General features: G+C 39.5%; 1 protein-coding gene across 1 annotated transcript; it reads right to left on the bottom strand.

Moving 5' to 3' along the window:
- Positions 1-63: 63 nt before the first annotated feature.
- On the bottom strand, positions 64-7,923 carry lysmd2 (LysM, putative peptidoglycan-binding, domain containing 2). Its single transcript, XM_058630238.1, has 3 exons — positions 7,438-7,923; positions 5,811-6,151; positions 64-2,002 (listed from the first exon to the last, which is right to left on the bottom strand). The coding sequence occupies exons 1-3, from the start codon at positions 7,687-7,689 to the stop codon at positions 1,951-1,953; spliced, it is 645 nt and encodes a 214-aa protein (XP_058486221.1). The 5' UTR covers positions 7,690-7,923; the 3' UTR covers positions 64-1,950.
- Positions 7,924-12,210: the final 4,287 nt, after the last annotated feature.

Raw genomic sequence — 12,210 nt, 5'->3', positions numbered from 1 at the left:
ACACACCTGCATCGTCAGAGGGAGCAGGAAAAAAAACCCAAAAAACACGGGAGATTATTCATGTTTTGGCTTAAATACATATTTATTTCTCTTCAAAATAAAACCAGAAACGGAATTTAAACGCACAGTAAAACAGCGGTTACAGACACTTGTCCACACACATAAATAATGCATTCACACGTCAAAAAGAAATGAAGCAGTTCCCTCTGTTCCTAAAGAAAAAAAAAAAGCTTCTATGGAGGCAAAAGGAACAAAGGCCTCGAGTCCATCCACCGCCCGTCACTGCTCGATCTGTACCTAATACTCTGACTACTTCCTGTTGAATGAAAATAATGTTATATTATATGTTTGTAGTAGTTATTTATTTAGTAATGTAGCTTACATGTGCAGCTAAAAACAAAAGCAATGCGGAGGCTCCTCGCACAAACCCACCGACCGCCGGTTCACCATGGCTTTCAAAATAAAAGGCACTGGCTTTGACATTTAATATACTACGTCCTGCACAAACCTTTTTACCAGGAAATGAAATAAAATACACCTTTTGTTGCTCTCGTTCATTTTAGTAGTCATTCCACTGTCGATTAAAAAACATTAGCGGTAACAGGAAGTAGTCACAAAATCAGACTTTCAATAACTCCCGTCTATTTAGGGCAATTTTTCGAAAAACTCGTGGGAACCCTGATTCGATGTCTGGTGCAGATCGGGAAGTGACCGGGTTCGCACCGGGTAAACACTGATGCAGAAGGCCTGAATATGGTTTCCCACTGTTACTATTCAGGGACAGGATTAAGGATTTCAGAAGCAGAAATTAGCTAATCCTCATGTGTATGTATGTATGTATGTGTGTGTGTGTTTATATACAGTATGTGTCAGTATATGCAGCAGGTGGGATCTATACGGCAGCTTCTGGAGCAGAAGGTGAGAGGACGGACACACACGTGCTCCGATGAGCTGACGTTGCTCACGTTTTCCTTCCAATAAAACTAAACGTACAAAAAAGGAACAACATGATGCGTAAACGACAAATTAAAGGCAGATATGACATTTTTGTTCACTGTGGTCTCGTGAAAGCAAAGACGGGTATAAGAGGAAAAGCAAGGTTTTAGTGACGTGTGTGTGTAAGTGTGTGTGTGTGTGTGTCTTTCTATGGTTGTGAGGACAATTTCTGGCTCAAACCATCTCGGTGAGGACATTCAGGCCGGTCCTCGACTTTAAAAGGGTTTTTCCTGAGTGTTAAGACTTGGTTTTAGGATAAGAATTTAAGAATTAGGCTCAGTGATGGGATCATTTAGGACTTTGCCTTGTGATAGATGCTCTCACAGTAAGTCAACCAATTTGGTGATTCATTTGGAAGTGTCACAAGTGGGCACCTGCAAAACTCCAGTCATTCCTGAGCCTCATGATTTATAATAATCCCATTTATGGTCGACTGCATAAGATTTTGTTGGTTTTACTGGCAGAAATTGGACGTATTTTTTTAAAGATCATAATTGCTTTCAACTAAAATACCGTTTTCATAGCTTTATAATTACCCTGTAATATGGACTTAAGACAAGCGTTAAGTTACAGCGTGCGTTTTGCAAACGGAGGTGAAAGCAAGACTTTTAAACATCAGTATCTATGAGAACCTCATCAGCTGAGACTCCTCACTCTGCAAAGACATCTTCTGGTACTTGAAGGCCACCGTAGTTCCCTGACACACCTCCGTTTGCTGCAATCTGCAGTCTCACCATTAGAGGTCACAGTTTCTTACACGCTGGACCCGTAAGTTTAAAAAAGAAAAATTGTACCCGTGCTGCAAAAAAGTTACATTTTTCAACATAATTTTAAGTTTTAGGGTAAAGAGCTACGGAATATATGATGTTTATGTCTTCTTCACAACTATAGAAAGACACCAGTGTGTGTGTGTATGTTTGTGTGTCTCAGGCCTCAGGTCAACAGAATAGTCTCTCATGTCTCCTGGTACGACGTTGTAGGGGCCGTGTAGTTGTCTTCGTTGCTCCTGCAAATGAGAAAAAGAAAAGATTTACGACCTTTAATTTGATTTTCCACAGCGGAAACATTATTAATATTAACTGCACACCTAGACTTCCTGTCCCCCTCTTTCTCGATCTGTTAATCTGGTCACCAGGGTGTCTAAGGTGAGCGTGTGAATAATAGATGCCGGTCTTCGTCACAGCTGACGGCTCATCTGGTCACAGTAGCAGCGTCTCAGTGCAACAACAACATCTTTTAACACCATTTAAAGTTTCCTTATCAAAGTTTTTTATTAAAAGCAAGAGCTGTTGTCACAACTTTTCACAGAGCAGAGAGGAGAGAGTGTGGCCAAAGAGAGAACTGTTTCATTTAGGGGATAAAATGTGGAAAGAACAAAATCAATACAGAGCGAGCTGCAGCCCACTGGTGGTCCTTAGAGGTACTGCAGCGTACCTCAGTCTGAGCCATGAAAAAGCCTCCAAATTTACCAAAATCATCCAAAAATCACTTTCATGCTACATTCTTGCCAATGAACAAATCTGGAAGAAGAGGCAGCAGAGGGGAAAAATGACACCAGGCGTCAGTGGAAGGAAATTTAAGGAGAAAGAAAAGTGAAAGTGGGTGTGACTCAAAGACAGTTTCTATTGAGTGGTACATTTTCTCTGACTATCTTAAACTTCACACCTCTGACTGAAAAACCTCTCAGAGGAGCAGCAGAATCGATCCTTCAAAATGTCCAAGAGATGCTTCGGCTAATTGGTCCAAACATATTGATTTCTTTAAAGAGGATGCGGCGGAAGGCAAACTCGCCCTGTTTCGTTCATCCATCACTCAGTCAGTCAGTAAAACATATCTCTGCTGCTCATCTACATGTAACGGTCTACAGATGTTTCAGAGAACATGAACATTCTCACGTTTGTGTTTGTGTAGCAGCCGAGCGAAAGCAGAGACTTCCGCTTTCTAAACGTTACTGTACAGTTGCAGAAGTTGTTAGACGTCTGTAGAGCTGGGCAATGTCTTAACAAAAGGCTCAATATAAATGTTTTATGCGTCAGATTTGTGAAAATGTTGTTTAAAACTACACTTAAATGGTTTCTTCATCATTCTCTCTGGAGCTAAACTAAATATTCAAATAATTGACATTTCAAAGTGATAATTATCAATATTGACCAAATTGAAACGCCTTTTTTTTTTTAATCGTGATAACATTTTTGGCCATATTGCCCAAGATTATTTTCACAATTGATTAACTTGTTGATTCTTTTTTTGTTTGGTCCAGAAAATGTCAGAAAATGACGAAAAATGATGAACCAGGAAATGATAATGATGATGTTCTCAGATGTCTTATTTTGTCCACAAGCCAAAACATTTCTTGTAAAATGGAAAGAAACCAGAAAATACTCACATTTAAGAAGCTGAAAAATCATAACGTTTAAAGAAACTGCCCGTTTTTACCTCAGTTTTCAAAAAATAAATAGTTGGCAAATACGTAAATGAAAATAAGGATATTAATTCAGTTTATGGAATACTGTTATAACAAGATGATCCATCATGGACATATGGGGTCTTCTAAAAGAAATGTCTACATTAGCTGCTCCATCTCATCTTCCCTACTGTTAAAATCATGTGGTTTGTTTCATCTTAGGGAGGAAGACGAGCAGCCTTGTGGTCTGTGTTTGCTCTGGGACTGTGTGCAAACAATTAAGTCAGCCTCTGTTTGTCTACACACACACACACATAGTGTACACACACACACACACACACACACACACACACACACACACCACAGACCTGCGTTACATGACAGTGGCTGTGGCTGCACTTAAACCTAAAGCCTGGCTTTAGCCTCAGCTGCTGCGTAAACATGTGAAGAGGAATCAAACGTTTGGCCTCGTCTTAACTTAACACTTCCCCTGACACACTGAGACAAATGTGAACGCATGAAATACATGCATTTCAGCGACTGTCACAGTATTTAGCAGCATTTTAAATAATGTATATGTATCACTGTGGTTGAAAAACATGGATATAATATATATAGAATGAACTGTGTTGAGTAGGATCACCAGTGATGACAGACACTACGAGTGGGTCAAAGATACAAATGTTAAATTTAGTTAATGTTGTAGCTGCTCACGATTATTTTCATACTCGAGGAATCTGTCGATGATTTTCTCGATTAATCGAGTAATTGTTTTGTCCAAAAACCAAAATGATTCAGTCTTTTATACATTTCTTTGTTAAATGAAGCAAAGAAACCGGAACATATTTGCTTCTAAAGAAGCTGAAAACATCTGAGAACTTGTTTTAATTATTAAAATAAATTCAATCCGACTGATCGATTATATTGATCGTGTGTTTGTATGATACATTTCTTTTATATCCATATTATATTACATATGTTTCAAGGAGCGTGAAGAGAAAAAAACAGTGTATGTGTATGTAGAGACTGCAGGAGTGACTCAGTCATGACTGAAGACCATTTCTCTGTGAATGGGTATACGCCAGGTTTCCATCACTACCTCACTAACAAGCAGACGTTCAAGTGTTGCCTGTCTCAAAATGCAATGTCAGGAGGACATAGTCAAACCCGATTCAGCAGCCAAATCTCCTTTATTAATTAAATACCTAACTGTTGCACAACAGTGGCTCATGACAATCTGGAAAGCCCCAAATGACTATCTTGACACTCCCTTCTTCTCTAAAAAGAAAAAATATTTTAAGGTTTCCTGCATTGGGTCAGTGTTTCATCCTGCTGACAAGCATCTACCTACTCAGCTGAGGGGGGAAAAAAGCCTGGGCCTCATTTCCTTAAAGCATCTTAAAGTAATAGTTTGGGTTGTGTTTGGATGACACATTGTCAGTGTTTTACACTCAGCTGACTGTGCTGCACAAACACGAAGGCGCAACCTGCTCTTTGCACTAAAAAAACTAAACTTTGTGTTGCCTTGTAAACCCCTCGCTCCCATGCACCAAAGTCCATAGAGAAAATCAGCTATTTTACGTCACCGTATGTGCACAGGCGTTGTTGGTCTCCATCAATGAGTTCACGCGTGTTATTTTGGGACTTCCTTCCTTCCAATTTACACTGAAGCGACACAAACTTACCAGACAAGGCAACAGAAGACCGGCACCTCCAGTGTACAGGTGAGCTAAAAACGCTGATTTTCTCTATGGACTTTGGTGTATGTCAGCTGTATGTAAGAAAATAGAAGTCATCTTCAACTCTCCTTTTAAGCTCTTAAACAAGCTCACAGTCACAGTGTGTTGGCCTAAGAGCTGTGATCATCTGCTTTTGGGAGATTGGGCAACACTCACAAATTGGTGGGCAGAAATACAGTTTTGCGGGAGCAAATATTAACTTTCAAACCCAGGATAGTTCACATGTTAAAAGACCAATTTTAGTCAGACTAAGACAATAATTTGTGTTTTTTATAATGATAAATAAAGATGTTAGTCCAACTAAAACTGAGCTAGCCTTAGTCAGACTAACATACCTGGATAATGTGATTCATAGTCTGATTACTGCGCTTCCTCGAGCTGGAGTCGGACTGTGTTCTGCACATGCACCAACATTTCTTCCCCTCGGACTCAGCATGTTATCCGACTGCCTGTCTACGCCCTTAGCTTGATTAAAACTGTGCATGTAAACGTACTGAGTGACAGCGTCACATGTCTGACTGGACTTTTTGAGAGGAACTGATCCAGACGATACATTTTAATTCAGTCAGGGACTAAAGTGTGTGTGACCACAACCTGGTTTTAAATAGCACTACATAAACACACAAACAAGAAGTAGCACTTGACTCAGGGGTGTTTTCGCATCACCTCACCTTACTTCCTCTTCTTTCAGCCGGCGCGCAGCCTGCTTTGACTGTTTAATTTGCAAATCCAGTCTGTGTAAGAAGTCTTTGGCTGACAGCTCCTCTGGCTGGATGGGTTTGGAGTCCTTAGGAGGTGGAGACGGTGGCGGTGAGGGTCCCTCAATATCCTGCATCACGATACAAGGTGCATCTGGATCCTGGCATTCGGGTTCACCCTCCCCGTCGGGAGATTCCAGAGACAAACCGTTAAATATGTAGCGCCTCTCCGACAGCACAGGGATGTTGAGGCTGTTCCTCAGGAACATGCATTCATTGCTGAAGAGCTTGTTGGCTCGCTTGATCTGCTCCATCTGGGAAAATAAAAAAAAAACTTCTGCTCATCAAATGCTCATCAAAGTGCCTTCTGATCAAACGCAAAGTGAATTATTACCAACATTAAGTGGATGAAATACACAAATTGAATAGTGTGAATAGAAGCGCAATCATGACACAAATGATGCAAAAAAAAACTGTCACATGCTTGAAAATGCTTGAGTTAAAACTCAAACAAAAGAGGTTGCAAAAGCCAATCAGTGTCGTAAACGGGGTACCTCACGATACGATACATGGGTCACGATACCAATAATATCACAATACAACGATTCTGTGATAATCAATATATTGTAAGACAATTATGTAGCGTCTCTTAGTGTAGCTTCCTCCGCCATGATCCCACTGTAAACAGGCAACCCCCTCATGAGTTTCACTCATTCATTTGAGCAGCGCGACCATGAGGAGACATGAAGTAGCGGCGCCCTGGGAACGAAACAATCAGGGACTGTTTACTTCAGAGCAGGGGTGTCAAACTCATTTTTGTTCAGGGGCTACATACAGCGCAATTTGATCTCAAGGGGGCCAGACCAGTAAAAAAGCATAATGAAACCAGCATAATAACCTATGAACAACAAGAACTCCTTTGTTTTTTTCTCCTTTTGTCTTACATTTAATGAAGGATATTTTTACAAAACATAACATTTCTTGAGACATATTAGTGCAATTTTAACAATATCATGCCTAAATTTGCTATTTACACAGCACACTGGATCTATAAAGGCACAAACATTTAGTAACAGGTATCTGGAAGTGAAAAATATTGCATTTGACATTACGTTTAGATTGTAATCGTAGTGTGAAATTTTAACAAATTCATCCTGTGGGCTGGATTGGACCCTCTGGCGGGCCGGTTCTGGCCCCCGGGCCGTATGTTTGACACCCCTGCTTTAGAGTGTCTTCGTAAAAATATCGTTATTTGCCCAGTTATATTGAATATCATATTGCACGATATATCACCAAAACTGTTTTATGACCCACCCCGTGTGGAGACTGTCACAATATTCACAAAAATAATTTGTTAAAAGTGTGAGTGCGCATACAAATAAATGTGTACAACACATGAAACGTTTGTTTGAAAAGAACAATTGTTCAGGTGGAGCTACTGTAAATACTTGAGTAACAATCCATATCATACCGTTTGTAGACTTAAACCGCGGTATAATCGTATCGTGAGATTCGTTCCATCTCTGCTGCTGCTGCTTCATAACTTCTCTAGGTGACTGTAACTCCCCTGAGAGCTGTGGTTGTTGTGTGCTAACCTTACCGTGACACCGTACTTGAGAGCAATCCCTTGCAGAGTATCACTGCCTGTAACCCGATGCTCTACGTATTTCTCCCCCAAAGAGGCCGTGACGCTGGCGGTGCTCCCGTACGAGCGGATCTTGGTCCGGGCCAGGCTCTGGGACAGTTCGCTCTCTGACTCGGAACCGGACCTGGACCGAGGAAAGATGGGCTGACCAAAGCGTCCTCCTGCCCCTCCATCCCGCATCGGCAGGACGGGCGAGAACTCCGCCATCTTCTCCTGAATAAACACAGAGACGTGTCCTCTCCGTTTGTTTTTAACGCTCCTGTCGAGTCGCGGCGGTGATGGAGAAGTCACGTTTAAGCGGCGGGAACGTTCCCATCCCCGGTCATCTTCCTCATGTGGGCCCAGGGGACGAGAGTCATGTTTCGGGGACCACCACCAACCTCACCGCTCCGCTTTTGTCATTCGTTTCGTTTCACGTAAAACCGTGCCGGGCGTCGTGAACGTCAACAATACTGTTTCCGGTTGTCCTTTCACAATAATTGACGAGAATGCAGGGCCGGACCGAGCATTGTGTCCCCCACAAAAAAAGGACACAAATATAGGCTCACTGGCCATTTAATTTGATGAATATGTTTTACTGAAACGACAGATTGTGGGAAAAAAAACAGGATTCCACCACTCAAAGCTCAGTATGTTGTTTGTATTCAATTGTTTAGTAAGCTATCACTTTATAGGCCCGGTGCATCGCTTAGGATGGTTTATTGCTAGAAATTGAATATATAAATGAGTGTATTTTCAAAAATAAAAAATGTTTTCACTTCAGGGCAATAATAACAATACGATACGGACTTACAGGCGAATAGAACATCCAATATAAAAGGAAATGATAAGCATAAAGTCCAAGATCTAACTAAAAATACTGTAACTAAACTAAACTGGTTATCAGCTAACTCACTTAGGGACAGGGCTGGAGATATTTTCACATTTCATGGGAACATTCAGCAGGTCTCTGTGAGCACCGACTACTGTGTGTGACAACGCTGTTTCATGTGGCATCAGTTTGGAGAGAGGAACCTGGTTAACAGGTTAACAGTCCCATGACCAACTATGCAGGGAGATTATAAACACAAGGAGGATAAAGAAGAGAAAAAACATCAAAGTCTGCCAATGAGGAAATGACGATTAGTGAAACACATGTGACATTTATATTACAGCTTTAAATTAGATTTTTAGAAAGTGAGGTGATGCATTCACAGGTAAGAGACCACAAACATTCCTTCAACTACAAGCCATACTATAAAATAAATACAGCCCTTTTAAAGAATATATATTTATTATAAATTGAGATTTTTTTGCCTCCCTTCAAGCATATTTTTTACTGTTTTTCTGTTGTCAATGTGCATTTAATGTCATGAAAAGTTGTTTCTACTATATAATTAAATCAAGTTACTTTATTTATATAACACCAAATCACATACTCCATTATCTCATGGTACTTTACATTAGTTAGACAGAGACCTTATTATGTTTGAGTCTGACCAAACCAGTAATGACCAGTAACCAGTGAGTTTTAACCTTTTATCTAAATTTAGAGCGTGTCATATGATAATGGCCTATTTGTCATCCATCCATCTTTACTAAACATTAATTACATGGTGTAATGAAATCCTTAATCAGATATCAGACCTCCACTTGCAGCCTGCGTATGAGTGACGACAGTAAACCGAGGAGCAACAGGTCACTTAATCATCGTAGACGGATGAACTGTAAATATGCAGCGAGATAAATCCCAGTTGAACAAACAAGTTAATGGCCATTAATGAACTTGTGACGGAGAGAATTATCTAGATACTTAGGATGCAAAATGTCACTGAATTCCAAGAAGTTGGATCAGTCGCTGGGATCAGAAGATGAAACCAAGCAAAAAATAAGGTCAAACAAATCAAATGTGTGCAGAATAAGACTGTATTTATTGATAAACAAATGTATTGCACCTGAAAAGTATTATAGAGACAAATAATTGCAGGTATTATCTCAGAGTGCAGTTTCAGGAAATCTAATATGCTGAGGAGCAGTGAATGAATGAATGAATACAGGACCTGTGAATGATTAATTTATTCCATTAGTCTCTCTTGGTTATGGATGATGATGTGGTAATCTCACCGTCTGGCATTTTCAAATGGAAATCAATTCATTATACGTATATGTATTAGTACAAAGTCCAGGAGGAGGGAGGTCAGTGCATTAATTATACATGATGTTCTCAACGGGAGGTGACACATTTGAGATTGAACTGAGATTCTATTCATTAATCACGTTGTATTTGCTTCTCACCACTGGTCTCGTCTTATCCACTGCACACACTGAGGGTGCAGATCTGCAAAAGTTAATAACAGGAGAAAAAAATGGCAGATTTTTTTATTTCTGTATGTTTTATCAAAGTCGAAAATCATATTGTTTGATGATGTTTCTAATGTCATCTTTGTGGTGGCCAATTCTTAAAAAAAATAATAAATATAAATGAAAGTCAAACTAAACTGAATGTACTGTATCTTGTGCTGGCAAAAGAAACTTGTCCAGTCATGGTAATTGTCATTTTTGTGTCATGTCAGCATTAATATCCGGCCCTGGTTCTGATTCTGGTGTCGGAAGTCAAGCTCATGAATGTCGCTGGCAGTCTGTTGATGTCACATTTTAGTATCGGTTCAGCTCGCTTGGAACCTCGTCAGAGCAGATACTAAAAAAGTACCAGGTACCAGATACTAACACTAATGGAAAAGCAAAGAAAAACATGTCAAGTCGAGTTGAGTAGTGCTAGAGATGTGTAATGGAAAAGTGCCAAAATTGGCCCCAAACGAGGGCAGCGTCTGCCTGGGCTGAAGCCTGCTGTGTGGCTAGTGGGAACACAAAAAATGAAAATGTGTTTTTAACTATAGTCCCTGCAAAAGTCATCAGATTTAATTTGTGTGCCCACAGACGTGCACTCAAAGAGTAAGAAAAAGAATAATCAGAGTCTTTGTACCAGCCGGTGCTCGCGCCCTACATAGCTCCTTCCATATCTACAAAGAACTCCTGGGATTGATTCACTCTGGAGAAATCAACAATGCCTAAATCAGATGACCTCACTTTCGCTTGCATTGCCCTTTTCTTTCTCTCTATTCCAGGAAAAAAAAAAACAGAGGCAGGATGAAAAGAGGGAGGAGAAGCAGCAGCAGCAGCAGCAGCAGCAGCACTGAGCCATCTGTCACTACAACATTATAAATGAAATCAAATACACTTTATTGTCTCCACCGGGAATATTCTTATTGTTCTGTGGCTACGACAGCTGTAGGACAGTGCACCGTAAATAGAGACACGGCAAACAGTACAGTGAATACACACAGTACACAGAATAAAGAATAAAGAATAAAAATGGAAGTAAACAGGTGACACATTACATGGACTATAAAAACGCTCATTTCCCAGAGACTGTGTTGGCACATACAGATGATCGAGTTACAAGAGACTTTTTTGGGGTCATAAAATAAATGATCAGAATTGTTTTCCACAATATAACTCGTGAGTTGTGGTTCACTATTCAAAGTGCACCCGTAACCTACTATTAAAAAATAGTCAGAAACATGATATTGTTGCACAAATTTGTCATCAAATGTCATGATTTATATTGAATAATATGTATTTATTTATGTATGTTATTTTATTTAATTTTTTAAATTTTTCCCAAAGTAAAAGGTTTGACAAACACAAACCTTATACATTTAAAATAGTACAACAGTGCTTCCTAGTGTGGGCCATTGCCCACTGGTGGAGCTGGAAGGTATTGCAGGTGGTTGATTCATACAGTATATTTTTGTTCTGTGAAAATACGAATTAAAAGATATTCCAACAATGTGTCTCTCTTATTTGGATTTTACATTTATATTATATATCTTATATTTATTTATAAAAACATGATGCTTCTCAGTTATGGCCAATAATTATGTAATGATTACCTTGTATATAACAGGGACAGATTTGCATCTGTTTATGTTAATGTTGTGCTAAATTCTTACAAATAAACAAATCTGGGCTTTGGGAGTTTTTACAGAATGTTTTTTGGACACAGAATGTGTTTAAAACCTGTGATTCAGTTCACAGCAAAGGTGCAATAGATGTAAAATATGAGATAAGATAATAAAGTGGAGTTATTAAGCAATTTATTCATCATCCTTAAGAAAACTGAAGAATCCACATCGACTGAGCAGGAAAATAAGAACATTTACAGGATATTTTAAAGTGGTGTGTGTTATGTCGACCTCTACTGGGCAGTTTTGGAACCGTACTGGTGTTGAGCTAATATTTCCAACCTCCAGGTGGTGCCAGTTAATCAGATATAATTCCTGCAACTTTCAGAATTGGGTGAAATACCTTACACTTTCACTATTTATTGCTTTTGAAAACTTGCAAAAAAAATATTGTGGAATGAACTAAGCCCACGGTTCTCAAACTGTGGTACGTGTAACACCGGCGGTACACAAGCTTCCTCTGATGGTACTTTCCTACTGTATAAAGCAGGGTATGAAAAGCGTGCGTAGAAAATACAACAAATAACAAAAATAAATCTCAATAAAGTCCATAGCTAAAGTTCGAGTTATAATTGATTGTTTTTGTGTCAATGTAACAGCAGCTTATGTTTGACTATGAACAATGAAACAAGATAAAGTTCAAGAAACAAGGGTTAAAAGGAAAAGTGGGTCAGATTTCAAAACCCCATCTTTAAACATGTTTTCCTGTTGCCGTGGCAACCCG

The sequence above is a fragment of the Solea solea genome, chromosome 5 (assembly GCF_958295425.1).
Source record: "Solea solea chromosome 5, fSolSol10.1, whole genome shotgun sequence".
NCBI classification, from domain to species: domain Eukaryota; kingdom Metazoa; phylum Chordata; class Actinopteri; order Pleuronectiformes; family Soleidae; genus Solea; species Solea solea.
Note: the sequence above shows the minus strand (reverse complement) of the source record. Positions and strands in the feature narration are given on the sequence as shown.

What these genes read in the sequence shown, in the direction of transcription:
- lysmd2 (XM_058630238.1), bottom strand. Translation starts at nt 7,689, where the DNA reads ATGGCGGAGTTCTCGCCCGTCCTGCCGATGCGGGATGGAGGGGCAGGA. An exon ending in CTCTCAAGTACGGTGTCACG is followed by an intron (nt 6,152 to 7,437) that starts GTAAGGTTAGCA and finishes TTATTTTCCCAG; the next exon opens with ATGGAGCAGATCAAGCGAGC. An exon ending in CTGAAAGAAGAGGAAGTAAG is followed by an intron (nt 2,003 to 5,810) that starts GTGAGGTGATGC and finishes TCTCATTTGCAG; the next exon opens with GAGCAACGAAGACAACTACA.